This window comes from Hyperoodon ampullatus (genome assembly GCF_949752795.1).
Source record: "Hyperoodon ampullatus genome assembly, chromosome: 2".
Lineage (NCBI taxonomy): Eukaryota > Metazoa > Chordata > Mammalia > Artiodactyla > Ziphiidae > Hyperoodon > Hyperoodon ampullatus.
The window spans coordinates 172,637,416-172,655,873 of NC_136915.1; the positions used below are offsets into that span (position 1 = coordinate 172,637,416).

Genomic DNA, 18,458 nt, shown 5'->3' on the forward strand with positions numbered 1-18,458 from the left:
CAGTTTTGTTTCCCTTTTATCATGCAGGCTATGGGTACACCCACTCTAACCCACAGTGACTAAGGGCGCTGTCATGGGCAGGTAACATGAAAAGCAAACTGGTAAAAGCCTTAAGAACCACAGCCCACAGCTGAGCAAGGTCTTAGTCGCTGGCAATAATGTGGTCTGGTGCTGGTGTTCCCTGTCATGGTAGATGGTGACGTCAGTGCTCCCTGAGCTTCTCAGTGACTCCTCTCCTGGTGTCTTGACAGCAGTCCCCTTAACAACATGGTCAATGCCTCTTCCTTAGCTGGCTGTTTACAAGCCACCTTGGTATCTGTATCTGTTCTTTCTAATGAGGTTGCTTTGCTTCTGGAAGAGAAACGTCTTGGACAAAGTCTCATTTAAAATAACTCCAGGCATGAATTTTGTGTGTTCTTTCCCTTTGTCTCTCTGTCTCTCCCTCTTTCTCTATGTATATATTTATTTATTTATTTATTATGTATGTATTTATTATATATGTATGCATTTATTATATATGCATTTACTTTTTTTTTTTTTTTTTTTTTTTTTTTGCGGTACGCGGGCCTCTCACTGTTGTGGCCTCTCTCATTGTGGAGCACAGGCTCCGGACGCGCAGGCTCAGCGGCCATGGCTCACGGGCCCAGCCGCTCCACGGCATGTGGGATCTTCCCGGACCGGGGCAGGAACCCGTGTCCCCTGTGTCAGCAGGTGGACTCTCAACCACTGCGCCACCAGGGAAGCTCCAAAGATGGTTCTTTGATATAAATAAATTGCATTATTTTCACTACAGGTACCTGGCCGAGGGAAGCTGTGGGATTCCATTTTACTGTGAAGAATTGCTTAAAAACCTGGACCATCACAGGGTACTCGTTTTCCAAACAATAGACTCTGAGGAAAAGACAAATGTGACCTGGAATAACCTGTTCAGTAAGTCCCATAATGATGGTTCTTTCTCCCTGTCTCCTTCTGCAGAGAGGGTGGCAAGCATGGGCTTTTCCATAGGCTGCTTCCTATATGGGTCAGAGGTTTTGGGGAGGCAAGGAACGGTGGACTTGGTATCCCAGATAGTGAGAGAACTTAACATTGCCCGGGACTCACTGAACTGGGAGAAAGAATGTAGACCTGTAATAGAAATGAAAGAATACTGGAGAATCTTAAAGCCCAGAATCAGAACTGTCGGGGGATGTAGATGTTATCTGGGAAAAAGGATAACTTGTTTTCCAGAGGTAAAATTATTAGCTCAAAGTGAATTGTCAACAAGGTTCTCATGCTACAGAGACATACAGAAGGATGAACTTTGAGATGATGTCACAAAGAGGGCAGTTGGAATTTTTAAGAAAATAGTTTTAGTGAAGGGAGAAGGGTAGGGGTTGGGCAATGGGGTAAGGATGCAAGCTGGGATGTAGAGGATTAAGGTTAACATGAATGATAAGAGAATGTCTGTGGTGGATATACTAGTTGTTTAGGGAGACGGCAGTGATGAGAAGAAAAAAATCATATTCTAGCAAAAATAAAAAGAAAGAAAGAAAGGAAGAAACTATGTTTTGACACAAAGGAGACCATGAAGGTTTAAGAGATAGCATCTCTTCCATGAAAAGAGAGAATATAAAGATGTAATCATCTCTGGGCTTTCTATCACCTCACACCGGTCAGAATGGCCATCATCAAAAAATCCACAAACAATAAATGCTGGAGAGGGTGTGGAGAAAAGGGAACCCTGTTGCACTGTTAGTGGGAATGTAAGGTGATACAGCCACTATGGAGAACACTATGGAGGTTCCTTAAAAACTAAAAATAGAATTACCATATGACCGAGCAATCCCACTACTGGGCATATATCCTGAGAAAGCCGTAATTCAAAAAGAGTCATGTACTAAAATGTTCATTGCAGCTCTATTTACAATAGCCAGGACATGGAAGCAAGCTAAGTGTCCATCAACAGATGAATGGATAAAGAAGATGTGGCACATATATACAATGGAATATTACTCAGCCATACAAAGAAACGAAATTGAGTTATTTGTAGTGAGGTAGATGGACCTAGAGACTGTCATACAGAGTGAAGTAAGTCAGAAAGAGAAAAATAAATACAGTATGCTAACACATATATATGGAATCTAAAAAAAATGGTCATGAAGAACCTAGGGGCAAGATGGGAATAAAGACACAGACCTACTAGAGAATGGACTTGAGGATACAGGGAAGGGGAAGGGTAAGCTGGGACAAAGTAAGAGAGTGGCATGGACATATACACACTACCAAATGTAAAATAGATAGCTAGTGGGAAGCAGCCACATAGCACAGGGAGATCAGCTCGGTGCTTTGTGACCACCTAGAGGGGTGGGATAGGGAGGTTGGGAGGGAGGGAGATGCAAGAGGGAAGAGATATGGGGACATATGTATATGTATAACTGATTCACTTTGTTATAAAACAGAAACTAATACACCATTGTAAAGCAATTATACTCCAATAAAGATGTTAAAAAAAAAAGATGTAATCAAAAGAAAATTTTGGCCTTGAAGTTAGGAGTCCAGAGTTCCAGTTCCACATATGCCATTTAATAGCTAGTATTTTAGGATTAGTCACAACCTTTATGGCCAGGTACCTGCTATAAAATGGGGGGGGGGCGGTAAAGGAAACTCAAATCCTTTCTTATTTATTCATTCAACAAACATCTACTGAGCGCCTTCTCTCTGTCTGACACCACAGGAAGCATTCTGGGCACCTCTTGGAGTACAAATGAAGTGACTGAATACAATAATACTTTGCTGTCTCATTGATTTTTTTTAATTAAACTTTTTGAGGTGATTATTAATTTACAGGCCATTGTAAAAAATAATATAGAGAGATTCTGTATACCCTTTACCTAGTTTTCCCCAGTAGTAGCATCAGCAAAACTACAGTATAATATCACAACCAGGTCCAATAAAGATGTTAAAAATATATATATATCACAACGAGGATGTTAATATTGATGCAGTCAAGATACAGAACATTTCCATCACCATGAGGATCCCTTATATTGCCCTATGATAGCCACCCCCCACTTCTCTCCTACCCCTACTTCCTTCTTAACCCCTGGTAATCGCTAATCAGTTCTCCATTTCTATAATTTTGTCATTTTAAGAATTTTTATAAGTGGAATAATATTGTATATGTAATCTTTTGAGATTCTTTTTTCACTCGATGTAACTCTCTGGAGATTATCTACGTTGTTGTGTGTGTCAATAGTTTGGTCTTATTAGCTGCTGAGTAGTGTTCCATGGTATGGACATACCTCCATTCACCTGTTGGAGGACATCTGGGCTGCTTACAAAAAAAAAGAAAAAGAATGTTAAAGAACATTACTGAGTCAGTTGACAAAACTGGATTATGGACAGTAAATTATTGTATCAATGTTAAATTTTCTGAAGATGATAAGTATATTCTACTTATGTAAGAGAATGTTGTTATTCTTGGGAAATTCAGAGTAAAGTATTTGGGGGTTAAAGGGCATGAATTATGCAACTTAACACTCAAATGAAATGCTTTAGAAAAAATAAGTACATATAGAGAGAACAAAGGCGATAAAAAATGGAGCAAAATGTTAACAGTAGATGAATTGGAATAAAGACTATATAGTGTTATTCTTACAACTTTTCATAAATTTGAAACTGACCAAATAAAATAAATTTTTTAAAAACCAAACAACTTGGGGCTTCCCTGGTGGCGCAGTGGTTGAGAGTCCGCCTGCCGATGCAGGGGACACGGGTTCGTGCCCTGGTCCGGGAAGATCCCACATGCCATGGAGTGGCTAGGCCCTTGAACCATGGCCACTGAGCCTGCACATCCGGAGCCTGTGCTCCGCAACGGGAGAGGCCACAACAGTGAGAGGCCCGCGTACTGAAAAAAAAAAAAAAAAAAAAAAAAAAAAACCAGACAACTTTTAGTGGTTTCCCTCTGAGTGTACAATGAAATCCAAACTCCTTACCTTGGACTGGAGATCCCTGAGGGAGCTTCCTTCCACCCCCTCTGTGGCCTCACCAATAGTCTGAAATGTGCTCCAGCCACATTTCTGCTCCTCCAACACCCGAGCTCCTTTCTGCTCCCTCTCCTCTGGCATTTCACATACCTGCTCCCTCTCTCCCTTAGCTCAGGTGTTACCTCCTCACAGCCGCTTTCTCTGACCATGCCCTGCTCAAGGAAGGCCTTCCTCTCTCTGCACTTTCCTGTTAGTCTCTATCACCAGGTTTATTTCTTTCACAAAACTGACTCACATTAGGAGATTATCTTATTAAGTCACTTTTCCTGTATTATGATTAGTTGCCTAAATATCTGTCTCCATAAATGTTAAGATCCTTGAGGGCTGGAAGCATGCATTAGCCACATTTATAGCCTTCCCAGGTTATGGTGCATAAAAAGTCTGTACTGTGTTGAAATGAACTCTCCAGCCCTTACTGTCTGTGCCTACTCACGTGGCACTTGTTTACTGCCTGGTCGTCTGGCTCTCTGTGTATATACCTTATCTTTCCAGGAGGTCGGGAACTTAGTATGTTCACCCTCATATTTCCACATCACCTATTTCAGTGTCTTGCAACTCAGCTGTTAATGAATGACTGGAGGGACAAATAAGTAATGCATTTTGGAGTACCAGGAGAAAAATAACTAGGCAAGCTCACTATTCAAACTTCACCTTTTTTTTTTCTTGGTATCATATGGTATACTTACTATCCTACTTCACTCAGCTGAAGATTTTCCAAACTCAATATTCCTCAACAATTTTACCATTACGGCTATGTGATATTTAAGGTAATCACTGTGTTATGGCTGGATATTTAGGCTATTTACAATATTTTAATGTTTAAGGAGACTATGAGCATCTTTTTTCAACATATTTTTTCTGGATCACTATAATCATATGAGTTTCTAATATGAAAAATTACGTTGCTGAAAGTTATAATCTTAAGGATTTTGGTCAAATTGTTGTCTTTTTCTTAACACCTTTATTGGAGTATAATTGCTTTACAATGGTATGTTAGTTTCCGCTGTATAACAAAGTGAATCATCTATACATGTACATTTATCCCCATTTCTCCTCTCTCTTGCGTCTCCCTCCCACCCTCCCTATCCCACCCTCTAGGTGGATACAAAGCACCGAGCTGATCTCCCTGTGCCATGCAGCTGCTACTCACTAGCTATTTTACATTTGGTAGTGTGTATATCTTCATGCCACTCCTCACTTCGTCCCAGCTTACCCTTCCCCCTCCCAGTGTCCTCAAGTCCATTCTACATCTGCATCTTTATTCCTGTCCTGCCCCTAAGTTTTCAGAACCATTTTTCTTTTTAGATTCCATATATATGCGTTAGCATACGGTATTTGTTTTTCTCTTTCTGACTTACTTCACTCTGTATGGCAGTCTCTTGGTCCATCCACCTCACTATAAATAACTCAATTTCATTTCTTTTTATGGCTGAGTAATACTCCATTGTATATATGTGGCACACCTTCTTTATCCATTCATCATTCGACGGGCACCTAGGTTACTTCCATCTCCAGGTTATTGTAAATAGTGCTTCAGTGAACATTGTGGTACATGACTCTTTTTGAATTATGGTTTTCTCAGGGTATATGGCCAGTACTGGGATTGCTGGGTCATATGGTAGTTCTATTTGTAGTTTTTTAAGGAACCTCCATACTGTTCTCCATAGTGGCTGTATCAATTTACGTTCCCACCAACAGCACAACAGGGTTCCCTTCTTTCCACACCCCATCCAGCATTTATTGTTTCTAGATTTTTTGATGATGGCCATTCTGACCAGTGTGCGGTGATACCTCATTGTAGTTTTGATTTGCATTTCTCTAATGATTAGTGATGTTGAGCATCCTTTCATGTGTTTGTTGGCAATCTGTATATCCTCTTTGGAGGAATGTCTATTTAGGTCTTCTGCCCATTTTTGGATTGGGTTGTTTGTTTTTTTTGATACTGAGCTGCACGAGCTGCTTGTATATTTTGGAGATTAATCTTTTGTCAGTTGCTTCATTTCCAAATATTGTTTCCCATTCTGACGGTTGTCTTTTCATCTTGTTTCTAGTTTCCTTTGCTGTGCAAAAGTTTTTAAGTTTCATTAGGTCCCATTTGTTTATTTTTGCTTTTATTTCCATTTCTCTAGGAGGTGGGTCAAAAAGGATCTTGCTGTGATTTATGTCATACAGTGTTCTGCCTATGTTTTCCTCTAAGGGTTTTATAATGTCTGGCCTTACATTTAGGTCTTTAATCCATTTTGACTTTATTTTTGTGTACGGTGTTAGGGAGTGTTCTAATTTCATTCTTTTACATGTAGCTGTCCAGTTTTCCCAGCACCACTTATTGAAGAGGCTGCCTTTTCTCCATTGTATATCCTTGCCTCCTTTAGCATAGATTAGTTGACCATATGTGTGTGGGTTTATCTCTGGGCTTTCTATCCTGTTCCATTGATCTGTATTCTGTTTCTGTGCAAGTACCATACTGGCTTGATTACTGTAGCTTTGTAATATAGTCTGAAGTGAGGGAGCCTGATTCCTCCAGCTCCGTTTTTCTTTCTCAAGATTGCTTTAGCTATTTGGGGTCTTTTGTGTTTCCATGCAAATTGTGAAATTTTTTGTTCTGGTTTTGTCAAAAATGCCAGTGGTAGTTTGATAGGGATTGCATTGAATCTGTAGATTGCTTTGGGTAGTATAGTCATTTTCACAACGTTGATTATTCCAATCCAAGAACATGGTATATCTCTCCATTTGTTTGTATCATCTTCAATTTCTTTCATCAGTGTCTTATAGTTTTCTGCATACAGGTCTTTAGTCTCCTTAGGTAGGTTTATTCCTAGGTATTTTATTATTTTTGTTGCAGTGGTAAATGGGAGTGTTTCCGTAATTTCTCTTTCAGATTTTTCATCATTAGTGTCTAGGAATGCAAGAGATTTTTGTGCATTAATTTTGTATCCTGCTACTTTACGAAATTCATTGATTAGCTCTAGTAGTAGTCTGGTAGCATCTTTAGGATTCTGTATGTATAGTATCATGTCATCTGCAAACAGTGTCAGTTTTACTTCTTCTTTTCCGATTTAGATTCCTTTTATTTCTTTTCTTCTCTGATTGCTGTGGCTAAAACTTCCAAAACTATGTTGAATAATAGTGGTGAGAATGGGCAAACTTGTCTTGTTCCTTATCTTAGTGGAAATGGTTTCAGTTTTTCACCATTGAGAACAATGCTGACTGTTGGTTTGTCATATATGGCCTTTATTATGTTCAGGTAAGTTCCCTCTATGCTTACTCTCTGGAGGGATTTTATCATAAATAGGTGTTGAATTTTGTCGAAAGCTTTTTCTGCATCTATCAAGATGATCATATGGCTTTTATCCTTCAGTTTCTTAATATGGTGTATCACATTGATTGATTTGCATGTATTGAAGAATCCTTGCATTCCTGGGATAAACCCCACTTGATCATGGTGTATGATCCCTTTAATGTGCTGTTCGATTCTGCTTGCTAGTATTTTGTTGAGGAGTTCTACATCTATGTTCATCAGTGATATTGGCCTGAAGTTTTCTTTTTTTGTGGCACCTTTGTCTGGTTTTGGTGTCAGGGTGATGGTGGCCTCGCAGAATGAGTTTGGGAGTGTTCCTCCCTCTGCTATATTTTGGAAGAGTTTGAGAAGGATAAGTGTTAGCTCTTCTCTAAATGTTTAATAGAATTCACCTGTGAAGCCATCTGGTACTGGACTTTTGTTTGTTGGAAGATTTTTAATCCCAGTTTCAATTTCAGTGCTTGTGATTGGTCTGTTTATAATTTCTATTTCTTCCTGGTTCAGTCTCAGAAGGTTGTGCTTTTCTAAGAATTTGTCAATTTCTTCCAAGTTGTCCATTTTATTGGCATATAGTTTCTTGTAGTAATGTCTCATGATGCTTTGTATTTCTGCAGTGTCAGTTTTTACTTCTTTTTCATTTCTAATTCTGTTTATTTGAGTCTTCTCCATTTTTTTCTTCATGAGTCTGGATAATGGTTTATCAATTTTGTTTATCTTCTCAAAGAACCAGCTTTTAGTTTTATTGATCTTAGCTATCATTTCCTTCATTTCTGATCGGGTCTTTATGATTCCTTTCCTTCTGCTAACTTTGGAATTTTTTTGTTCTTCTTTCTCTAACTGCTTTAGGTGTAAGGTTAGGTTGTTTATTTGAGATGTTTCTTCTTTCTTGAGGTTGGATTGTATTGCTATAAACTTCCCTCTTAGAACTGTTTTTGCTGCATCCCATAGGTTTTGGGTCATCGTGTTTTCATTGTCATTTGTTTCTAGGTATTTTTTGATTTCCTCTTTGATTTCTTCAGTGATCTCTTGGTTATTAATATTGTACTGTTTAGCCTCCATGTGTTTGTATTTTTTACAGATCTTTTCCTGTAATTGATATCTAGTCTCATAGTGTTGTGGTCGATAAAGATACCTGATACAATTTCAATTTTCTTAAATTTACCAAGGCTTGATTTGTGACCAAAGATATGATCTATCCTGGAGAATGTTCCATGAGCACTTGAGAAGAAAGTGTTTTCTGTTGTTTTTGGATGGATTGTCCTACAAATATGAATTAAGTCCACCTTGTTTAATGTATCATTTAAAACTTGTGTTTCCTTATTTATTTTCATTTTGGATGATCTGCCCATTGGTTTAAGTGAAGTGTTAACGTCCTCTACTATGATTGTGTTACTGTTGATTTCCCGTTTTATGGCAGTTAGCATTTGCCTTATGTATTGAGGTACTTCTGTGTTGGGTACATAAATATTTGCAATTGTTATATCTTCTTCTTGGATTGATCCTTGATCATTATATAGTGTCCTTCTTTGTGTCTTGTAATAGTCTTTATTTTAAAGTCTATTTTGTCTGATATAAGAGTTGCTACGCCAGCTTTCTTTTGATTTCCATTTGTATGGAATATCTTTTTCCATCCCCTCACTTTCAGTCTGTATGTGTCCCTAGGTCTGAAGTGGGTCTCTTGTAGACAGCATATATACGGGTCTTGTTTTTGAGCCCATTCAGCCAGTGTATGTCTTTTCATTGGAGCATTTAATCTGTTTACATTTAAGGTAATTTTCCATATGTATGTTCCTATTACCATTTTCTTAATTGTTTTGGGTTTGTTATTGTAGGTCTTTTCCTTCTCTTGTGTTTCCTGCCTAGAGAAGTTCCTTTAGCATTTGTTGTAAAGCTGGTTTGGTGGTGCTGAATTCTCTTAGGCTTTGCTTGTCTGTAAAGCTTTTAATTTCTCCGTCGAGTCTGAATGAGATCCTTGCTAGGTAGAGTTATCTTGGTTGTAGGTTTTTCCCTTTCATCACTTTATTTTTTATTTATTTTTTTGGGGGGGGCTTTTTCTTTTTTTTTTTTTATTTATTTTTTATTAGTTTCTGCTTTATAACAAAGTGAATCAGTCATACATCACTTTAAATATGTCCTGCAACTCCCTTCTGGCTTGCAAAGTTTCTGCTGATGGATCAGTTGTTAACATTATGGGGATTCCCGTGTATGTTATTTGTTGATTTTCCCTTGCTGCTTTTAATATTTTTCCTTTATATTTAATTTTTGATAATTTGATTAATATGTGTCTTGGCATGTTTTTCCTCGGATTTTTCCTATATGGGACTCTCTGTGCTTCTTGGACTTGATTGACTATTTCCTTTCCCATATTAGGGAAGTTTTCAGCTATAATCTCTTCAAATGTTTTCTCAGTCCCTTTTTTTTCTCTTGTTCTTCTGGGACCCCTATAATTAGAATGTCGGTGCATTTAATGTTGTCCCAGAGGTCTCTGAGACTGTCTCAATTCGTTTCAGTCTTTTTTCTTCATTCTGCTTGGTGATAGTTATTTCCACTATTTTATCTTCCAGGTCACTTATCCGTTCTTCTGCCTCAGTTATTCTGCTATTGATTCCTTCTAGAGAATTTTTAATTTCATTTATTGTGTTGTTCATCATTGTTTGTTTGCTCTTTAGTTCTTCTAGGTCCTTGTTAAACGTTTCTTGTCTTTTCTCCATTCTATTGGCAAGATTTTGGATCATCTTTACTATCAGTACTGAATTCTTTTTCAGGTAGGCTGCCTATTTCCTCTTCATTTGTTTGGTCTGTTGGGTTTTTATCTTGCTCCTTCATCTGCTATGTATTTCTCTGTCTTCTCATTTTGCTTAACTTACTGTGTTTGGGGTCTCCTTTTCGCAGCCTGCAGGTTCGTACTTCCCGTCGTTTTTGGTTTCTGCCCCCAGTGGGTAAGCTTGGTTCAGTGAGTTGTGTAGTCTTTCTGGTGAAGGGGACTGGTGCCTGTGTTCTGGTGGATGAGGCTGCATCTTGTCTTTCTGGTGGGCAGGAGCACGTCCGATGGTGCCTTTTGGGGTGTCTGTGAACTTAGTATGATTTTCAGGCAGCCTCTCTGCTAATGGGTAGGGTTGTGTTCCTGTCTTGCTAGTTGTTTGGCACAGGGTGTCTAGCACTGTAGCTTGCTGGTTGTTGAGTGGAGCTGGGTCTTATTGCTGAGATGGAGCTCTCTGTGAGAGCTTTCGCCATTTGATATTATGTGGGGCCGGGTGGTCTCAGGTGGTCCATGTCCTGAACTCAGCTCTCCCACCTCAGAGGCTCAGGCCTGACACTTGGCCAGAGCACCAAAACCCTGTCACCCACTCGGCTCAGAAGAAAAGGGAGAAAGAAAAAGAAAAAAAGAAAAGAAAAGAATTAAAATAAAAATTAAATATATATTGTTAAAACTTAAAAAAAAATAAAAAGTAATAAAAACAAAGGAAAGAAAGAAGACAGCAACCAAACCAAAAAACAAATCCACCAATGATAACAAGCGCTAAAAACTATGCAAAAAAGAAAAACAAAGAACAAAACAGACAGACAGAACCCTAGGCCAATGGTAAAAGCAAAGCTATACAGACAAAATCACACAAAGAAGCATACACATACACACTCACAAAAAGAAAAATAGGAGGGTCTTCCCTGGTGGTGCAGTGGTTAAGAATCTGCCTGCCAATGCTGGGGACACGGGTTCAAGCCCTGGTCCGGGAAGATTCCACATGCCACGGAGCAGCTAAGCCTGTGTGCCACAACTACTGAGCCTGAGCTCTAGAGCCTGCGAGCCACTACTACTGAAGCCCGCACGCCTAGAGCCCATGCTCCGCAACAAGAGCAGCCACCACAATCAGAATCCTACACACTGCAATAAAGAGTAGCCCCCCCTCGGCGCAAGTAGAGAAGGCCCACACGCAGCAACAAAGACCCAACGCAGCCAAAATAAATAAATAAGTAAATAAATTTATTTTAAAAAAAGAGAAAAAGGAAAAAATATATATATAAAAGAAAAGGAAGAGAGCAACGAAATCAATAAACAAATCTAGCAGTGATAATAAGCTCTAAATACTAAACTGAAATAAACATAAAGCCAGAAACAAATTAGATGCAGAAAGCAAACCCCAAGTCTACAGTTGCTCCCAATGTCCACTGCATCAATTTTGGGATGATTCGTTGTCTATTCAGGTATTCCACAGATGCAGGGTACATCAAGGTGATTGTGGAGATTTAATCAGCTGCTCCTGGGGCTGCTGGGAGAGATTTCCCTCTCTTTTCTTTGTTCACACAGCTCCTGGGGTTCAGCTTTGGATTTGGCCCTGCCTCTGCGTGTAGGTCGCCTGAGGGCATCTCTTCTTCACTCAGACAGGACGGGGTTAAAGCAGCAGCTGATTTGGGGGCACTGGCTCACTCAGGCCAGGGGGAGGGAGGGGTACAGAATGCAAGTGAGCCCACAGCGGCAGAGGCCAGCATGATGTTTCAACAGCCTGAGGCATGCTGTGTGTTCTCCCAGGGAAGTTGTCCCTGAATCACGGGACCCTGGAAGTGGGAGGCTGCACAGGCTCCCGGGAGGGGAGGTGTGGATAGTGACCTGTGCTTGCACACAGGCTTCTTGGTGGCTGCAGCGGCAGCCTTAGTGTTTCATGCCCGTCTCTGGTGTCTGTGCTGATAGTCGCGGTTCGCACCTGTCTCTAGAGCTCGTTTAGGCAGTGTTCTGAATCCCCTCTCCTCGCACACCCTTTTGGGAAGTCTGAGGTCTTCTGCTAGCATTCAGTAGGTGTTCTGTAGGGGTTGTTCCACATGTAGATGTATTTTTGATGTATTTGTGGGGAGGAAGGTGATCTCCACGTCTTACTCCTCTGCCATCTTGAAATCTTCACCATTTTTAATATCTCTTTCTGACAATAACCACATCTTAAGTAGAGTACAGTCTTCCACAGAATGTGCTTGCCTCCGAGTGTTGGTATTTCAATGTGCATACAAGTATATATATAAGTATATAATATAAGCTATATTTGTAAAACTGCATGTCTTATGGAAGACATCCTGTAGTTATTACCAATCTTTTTTTTCTTGGCGGGAGGGGAGGAAAAACATGTTTTGAGTAAATTTTGATTTTCATATATCAGTTTTACTTAAAACACAGTATTCCAGAATACTTTACAAGCCAACACACATCTCTGCCTGCTCTTTCTCATGTGAGACCCATCTCGAAGTTTATTGGAAAATCCAGATAATAATAGTGACTCTCAACTTTTCTTCCCTTTTACCTCTCTATAGAGAATTTTGCTAAGCCAACAGAGGACTTAAAAATATTTACTTTTGGTCTTGAGGAGGGAAATGAAGAAGTCTGTAACCTTGCTAGTGGTGTCAGATTGAAAAACTTGTCACTGCCAGCATCATTAAAAGGTAAAGAAAATTTGACCTGGTGTTCATTTTCCAGGACCTAGATTCCCCTCTTGCTTTCTCTAGGATGCCTCCAACAAAGGAGAAAGGAAGATAGAAGACTGGCTTTGTTCTTTGTTTTGTGTTGCCCAGGCAATGGGAAGGTTCCATTGCAGGCTTGGCTTTTCTGCTTCTAAACAGGAGCCACCTTATCCCTGTGCATATGCTGGAGTCTGATTTGAACAAAGTTTTATTCAACTGAATAAAAGAATGAGGTATAGTACATTTTCAATTAAACAGAAATCAGATAATGAGAGAGAAAATCTAACAGTGATACTTTTCCTGCTATCTACTTCCGTAGGAAATGACAAACAAGGGAATTTATATCAGGGATGTACTGTTATTCATTTCAAGAAAAATGAATTTCAAGCAATGTTCTAGCATGCATTCAGCTCCAATCCATGCCATCTATAAAATGTTCAACTTCAAGTGTTTAGTACAAGGATGAGACCTCAAGTTCTCTGTCTCCAAAAGAGCAACATTTGTGTTTCATTCACTATGTCTACTAAAATAGCAAGGTGGATTAGCTTGGTTTCTTTTAATCAATATTTTTTTATTGCAGTATAGTTGATTTACAATGTTGTGTTAATTTCTGCTATACAGCCAAGTGATTCAGTTATACATACATATATATATATATATATATATATATATTCTTTTCTTTTTTTTTGACCACACCGTGCAGCTTGCGGGATCTCAGTTCCACTACCCGGGATTGAACCCAGGCCACGGCAGTGAAAGCCTGAATCCTAACCACTAGGCAACCAGGGAATTCCCACATTCTTTTTTTATTTTTAATATTTTTTTCTATTATGGTTTATTATAGGATACTGAATATAGTTCTCTGTGCTATACAGTAGGCTTTGTTTATCTGTTCTACATATAAAAGCTTACATCTGCTAACCCTACTTATATCTGGACTAGCTTGGTTTCTACAGTATTCTGTGGACATATTGAGAAGTTCATATTTTGTCCCTGAGGAGGGTGATGTAATAGAAGGACATCCTGGTCAAGATGTCCAAGAAGCCATGTGAGCTATGATACCCGAGCTTAGATGAGAAGATGGAATTGGAGCTAGGAGCTCTCTGACACTTGGTCATCAGCCTATAGAGACGGTAATGGGTTGTCACAAGAATAACTGAATCCCTGGGGCAGATAGAGAGAAAGCTTATTGCTGGGAAGCTCCAGGAGAAAGGGCAGCCAGTGAAGAAGACAGAGAATGAGCAGCTGGAGAAGTCACCACAGAGCATGGATGGCAGGCCCTACTCCTTCTGACCACTTCTCACCACGACCTCTGCTCTCCTCACACACCCTTGTCACACTTTCACACAAAATCAGAACACCTTGAAATCAATCTTATTGTCATGGCCAATGGGACATGCATATTTTTAGGTCATAGCATCTCCATCTTTTGTACTCCTGACACAAGTGCTATCCGTGAAATAGGTACTAAGCAGATACTTCTTTTGGCCTAGCTCAGCTGGGTGTAGTTCTATTGAACAAGAACTATAGAACAGGACAGTTGTCCATCTCTAGAATGTATTTGATAAAGACAGATGACTAGTTCCCTACTGTGTGGCTTTCCACATGCAGAAATCTCTCTGGTCCAGCTGGATAGCATGAGCCTGTCCCACCAGATGTTGGTGAGATGTGCAGCCATCATTGGCCTGACCTTCACTACAGAACTGTTGTTTGAGATTCTCCCTTGTTGGAACATGAAGAAGATGATCAATGCCCTGGCAACCCTCGTGGAATCCAACGTCTTTGATTGTTTCCGGAATGGCAAGGAGCTCCGAATAGCCCTAAAACAGAACGCGGCCTCGTTTGAGGTGAATTATCGTTCCCTCTCTCTGCAACCACCCTCTGAAGGAATGGGTAAGTAGAGCCCGGAGGTGACCCATATTTCCTTTAGTTTAAGGCACATCTTGCTAAAAGAACTGATCTGTATTTTGTAGCAGGGACTGACTTGTTGCCCACTGCCTTTCTGTCCTCTCTAGCCCATGGCAAAGAGGAAGAGCTCTGTGAGCTGGAAAGTGAGGTGATTGAGTGCCACATCATTCGATTCTGCAGCCCGATGATGCAGAAAACAGCCTATGAGCTGTGGCTGAAAGACCAGAAGAAAGCCATGCACTTGAAATGTGCCCACTTTCTGGAAGAAAACGCCCACAGGTGTGACCACTGCCGAAGTGGAGACTTCGTCCCCTTTCATCACTTTGCAGTGGACATCCGGCTCAACACTTTGGACTTGGATACCATTAGGAAGATGGCTAAGTCCCATGGATTTCAAGGTAAACTTTCTTCATTCCTAATTAGTCCTAACTATAACTGGGGAACATGGAGACAAGACCTAGAAGAAGTGGGTCTGGACCATGAGGATTTCAAGTCCTCTGCAGGCTCGGGCACCATGAATGATGAGACGTGAGCAGCGTAGGTCAGCAGGGCAGGAAGTTGGGGAGTATACATGTAGCTGAGTTGGCAGAACCAATCTCACTGTGAGACTGTCAGGGAGGATTCGGGGGGTAAGGACTCTGGCAAATGGGGTGTGACCAGAGCCCAAATTAAAATGTCCAAAGAAATAAAACAGACCCAGCTTCATTCGCACCAAGGGATGGAATCCAAGGAGGGTAGCGGGTAGGGAGCGGGGTCTGACATGAAGTGGGGGGGAGAGCAAGATCCGAGAGGGAGTGGTGTTTCTTGGCAGATAAAATGTTGATGCTCTGTCTAGTTTGAAACAAGGTTCCAGTGGAAAAAAATGTATGAGTGGGAGAGAATCAGCCAGGACTAAGCATGTCAGGGCCCCCAGAAAAGAGGGCTTGGGTTTAGGACAGGGATTCAAGACCATCTGAAATGCAAGTAAGAAAGTTACAAACTGATAGCACAAACTGGCCACATGATCTGGGAAAACGTAGTAAGGATTCAAGGGGCATAAGGGCCCAGGGACTCAGTTACTGCAGGCACGATGTATGTCAGGCTTAGAGCAGCAACGCCAACTCCAGCTCTCATTCAGGGGTGGCCAGGGAACACCCGGTGGACTTCCTGCCCTAGTCACAGGGCCTCCATGATTATGACTAAATCTGGTCAGGAAAACAGGCTACACATAGAGGACTCCTATCTTATAAGTATATGAAAAATTGGGAAAGAATGTATGTAAAGTGCCCAGCACATAGTAGGTACAAAATAAATATTTATTCTCATTCATTCTCTATTTTACCTGCATTCTCATTTCATTCTCTTATCAACCCTCCAAGGTTGAGGGTTATTTTCATTTTATAGATAAGAAACTTGATGTTCTGGAAGATTAAATAACTTGCCCAGTGCCACAGAGCAAGTAATAGACTTTATTCAATCCCAGGTCAGTCTATTTCCTGAGTTCATGCTCTGCCATTATACTTGAGCTTCCCAAAGCACGGGACTGGATTTTAGGTAATACTGGCCAAGGAGACTGGAAGAGGTTCATAGATACAGCATTAGGTATGAATCAGAGAGTGAGGAAGGTGATTCCTTTGCAATACTTGATCAGGGAGAAAGCAGCTTTGTCCTGTGATTTAAGCCTATCATTGACGCTGCACTAACACTTGCCAATCTCCCCTTTTAAAAAAAGAGAAATCAGGCTTTAAGTTCAGAGCCTTAGAGTCTATATATATAGAGAGAGTCTATACATGAAGGTTTCAAGTCTCTGAGGGCGTGGGCACAAAGATAATGAGATTCAGCAGTAGTCTCATCCCACTGGGGCAGGAAGATGTCAGAGAGATGGACATGTAGATGAGCCTAGTGTTTTTTACTAGTAGTTACTACATTTCCCCTCATGCAGTATATTTTTTCCAAAATTAGAAACGGGTTATTATTATTATACTATTAGTGGTATACATGTAACATGATGTTGAAATTGAAATTTGTACCAAGCACCAAGATACAATGGATGTTGAAATCCAAAGCGAGGTAAATAGATGGATGACAGACTCTATAAAAGAAATAGAAGAAATAGCTGAGAATCATTTATAATATTGGATCCTTCATCCACATTCAAGACATAAAAATGAGGAATAGTGTGGAGAGGGCCAGAATTTGTGGAGAGATTTGGCAAGAACTGAGGAGGCACTGTGTGCCTTCCTCAAGTGGGTTGCTTCCTTTATCACCTCAGTGCTAGGAAGATGTCTTCCTTGGAATCAGTTAGATTACACAGAAGACCTCACATCTAATGAGGCCAGAGTGGCCTGTGGCTGCACCAGGATCAACCTGCCCTCCCAGAGCTTGGGAAAGGATGTGTGAGAGTTTCCTATAAATCAGATATAACTCACCTGGGAGAAAAAGCCAGCCTGGCATCATTTTAAGTTGTTCCCAAGAGTACCCCTAGGAGTGTGAGAAGACCCCTAGTAGTGGGCTGCTAGAATAAAACAGGCACCAAGAAAGCAGGCGATGGAGAGCTGAAGAGGATGCCTGACTGGATCAAGGGATCTTCAGTGAAGGATCCCAACACAGGGCCATAGTCAAGGCACCAATGAAAGCATTAATAGGAGAGAGTCAACTGACAGAGATAAGAGAAAAGGGAAAGAATACACTAAGTCCCCATTATACAGACCTTCAAGTTGCGAACTTTCAAAGATGTGAACGTGCATTCGCATGTCCAGTCATGTAAGTTAGTTCACGTGTCTGGCGTACATTGTCATGTGTGCATCCTCTACAAGTGGTGGTGCTTTTGTGTACTTTACAGTACTGTATAGAGTACAGTAGTACAGTGTCTTTATTACAAGCCCAGGATGTCCAGAAGCAAGCATACAAGCAGCAGTGATGTAGCTGGTACTACTGTACTTTTCAAGATACTGTACTGTAAGATTAAAAATGCTTTACTTTTGTGTTTGTTTTTTATGTATTATTTGTGTGAAAAGTATTATAAACTTATTACAGTACAGTACTACACAGATGATTGTGTTAGTTGGGTACCAAGGCTAACTTTGTTGGACTTACGAACAAATTGGACTTGAACGTGTTCTCCGAACGGAACTCATTCGTATGTAGGGGACTTACTGTATTCCAGACTCTGTGGGATCAGTGAGTCTTATTTTATATACACATTATATATATAAATAAATTATATATAAACTACATATATTATATATGTATGTTTTAATTATTTATTTGGTGAGGGGTAAAATCAGCTGGCAGTTAGCAGACAGTTCAGCCTGAGTAGTTTGTTGGTCCTAAGCAGGCTGGCTAGGGCCACCAAAGGAAACAACTCCAGTTATTTCAGGTTCTCCAATGTTCCTTAACCGTTTGACTCTGGAGCATATGTTACCAGATATCTCTGAGTCATATCTACTGATGTCCTTTCAACAGAACCTCCACCTGAGTGAGACCAGGGCTTGGCCATTTCCCTTATAATTTTTCACCTATTTAAAAGAGTATCAACTAGACATCTTCACATAAAGACATTTTTTAGATTTCCTGAAAGTTTTACCATAAAAGCAATAGTCCCATGACCTACTGCCCTGCATATGTATCTTCAATATTTCTTCTCAGGGGCAAACGTTTTTAACTTAGCTGTTCCCTCTAGTCATTACTTCCATATACTAAGTGGTATGTTAATGCTGCCTTTTTAAAAATCAAATTTGACATCATCTGTTTTAGTCTTGCTATGGTAGGTAAGGATTTAACTCTATTACACCATTCTTGGGCAC

The 18,458-nt window shown here is 40.3% G+C and overlaps 1 protein-coding gene across 1 annotated transcript in view; it reads left to right on the forward strand.

Annotated features, from left to right (window-relative positions):
• ADCY10 (adenylate cyclase 10) overlaps positions 1-18,458 on the forward strand; it is a gene marked incomplete at both ends in the record, with an annotated part of 95,449 nt that overhangs the window by 40,817 nt on the left and 36,174 nt on the right. Inside the window, 4 exons of the mRNA XM_079725009.1 lie at positions 794-930; positions 12,619-12,747; positions 14,377-14,658; positions 14,781-15,071. Of these exons, the coding sequence (XP_079581135.1) occupies positions 794-930; positions 12,619-12,747; positions 14,377-14,658; positions 14,781-15,071 (839 nt within the window). The remainder of the gene's footprint in view (positions 1-793; positions 931-12,618; positions 12,748-14,376; positions 14,659-14,780; positions 15,072-18,458) is intronic.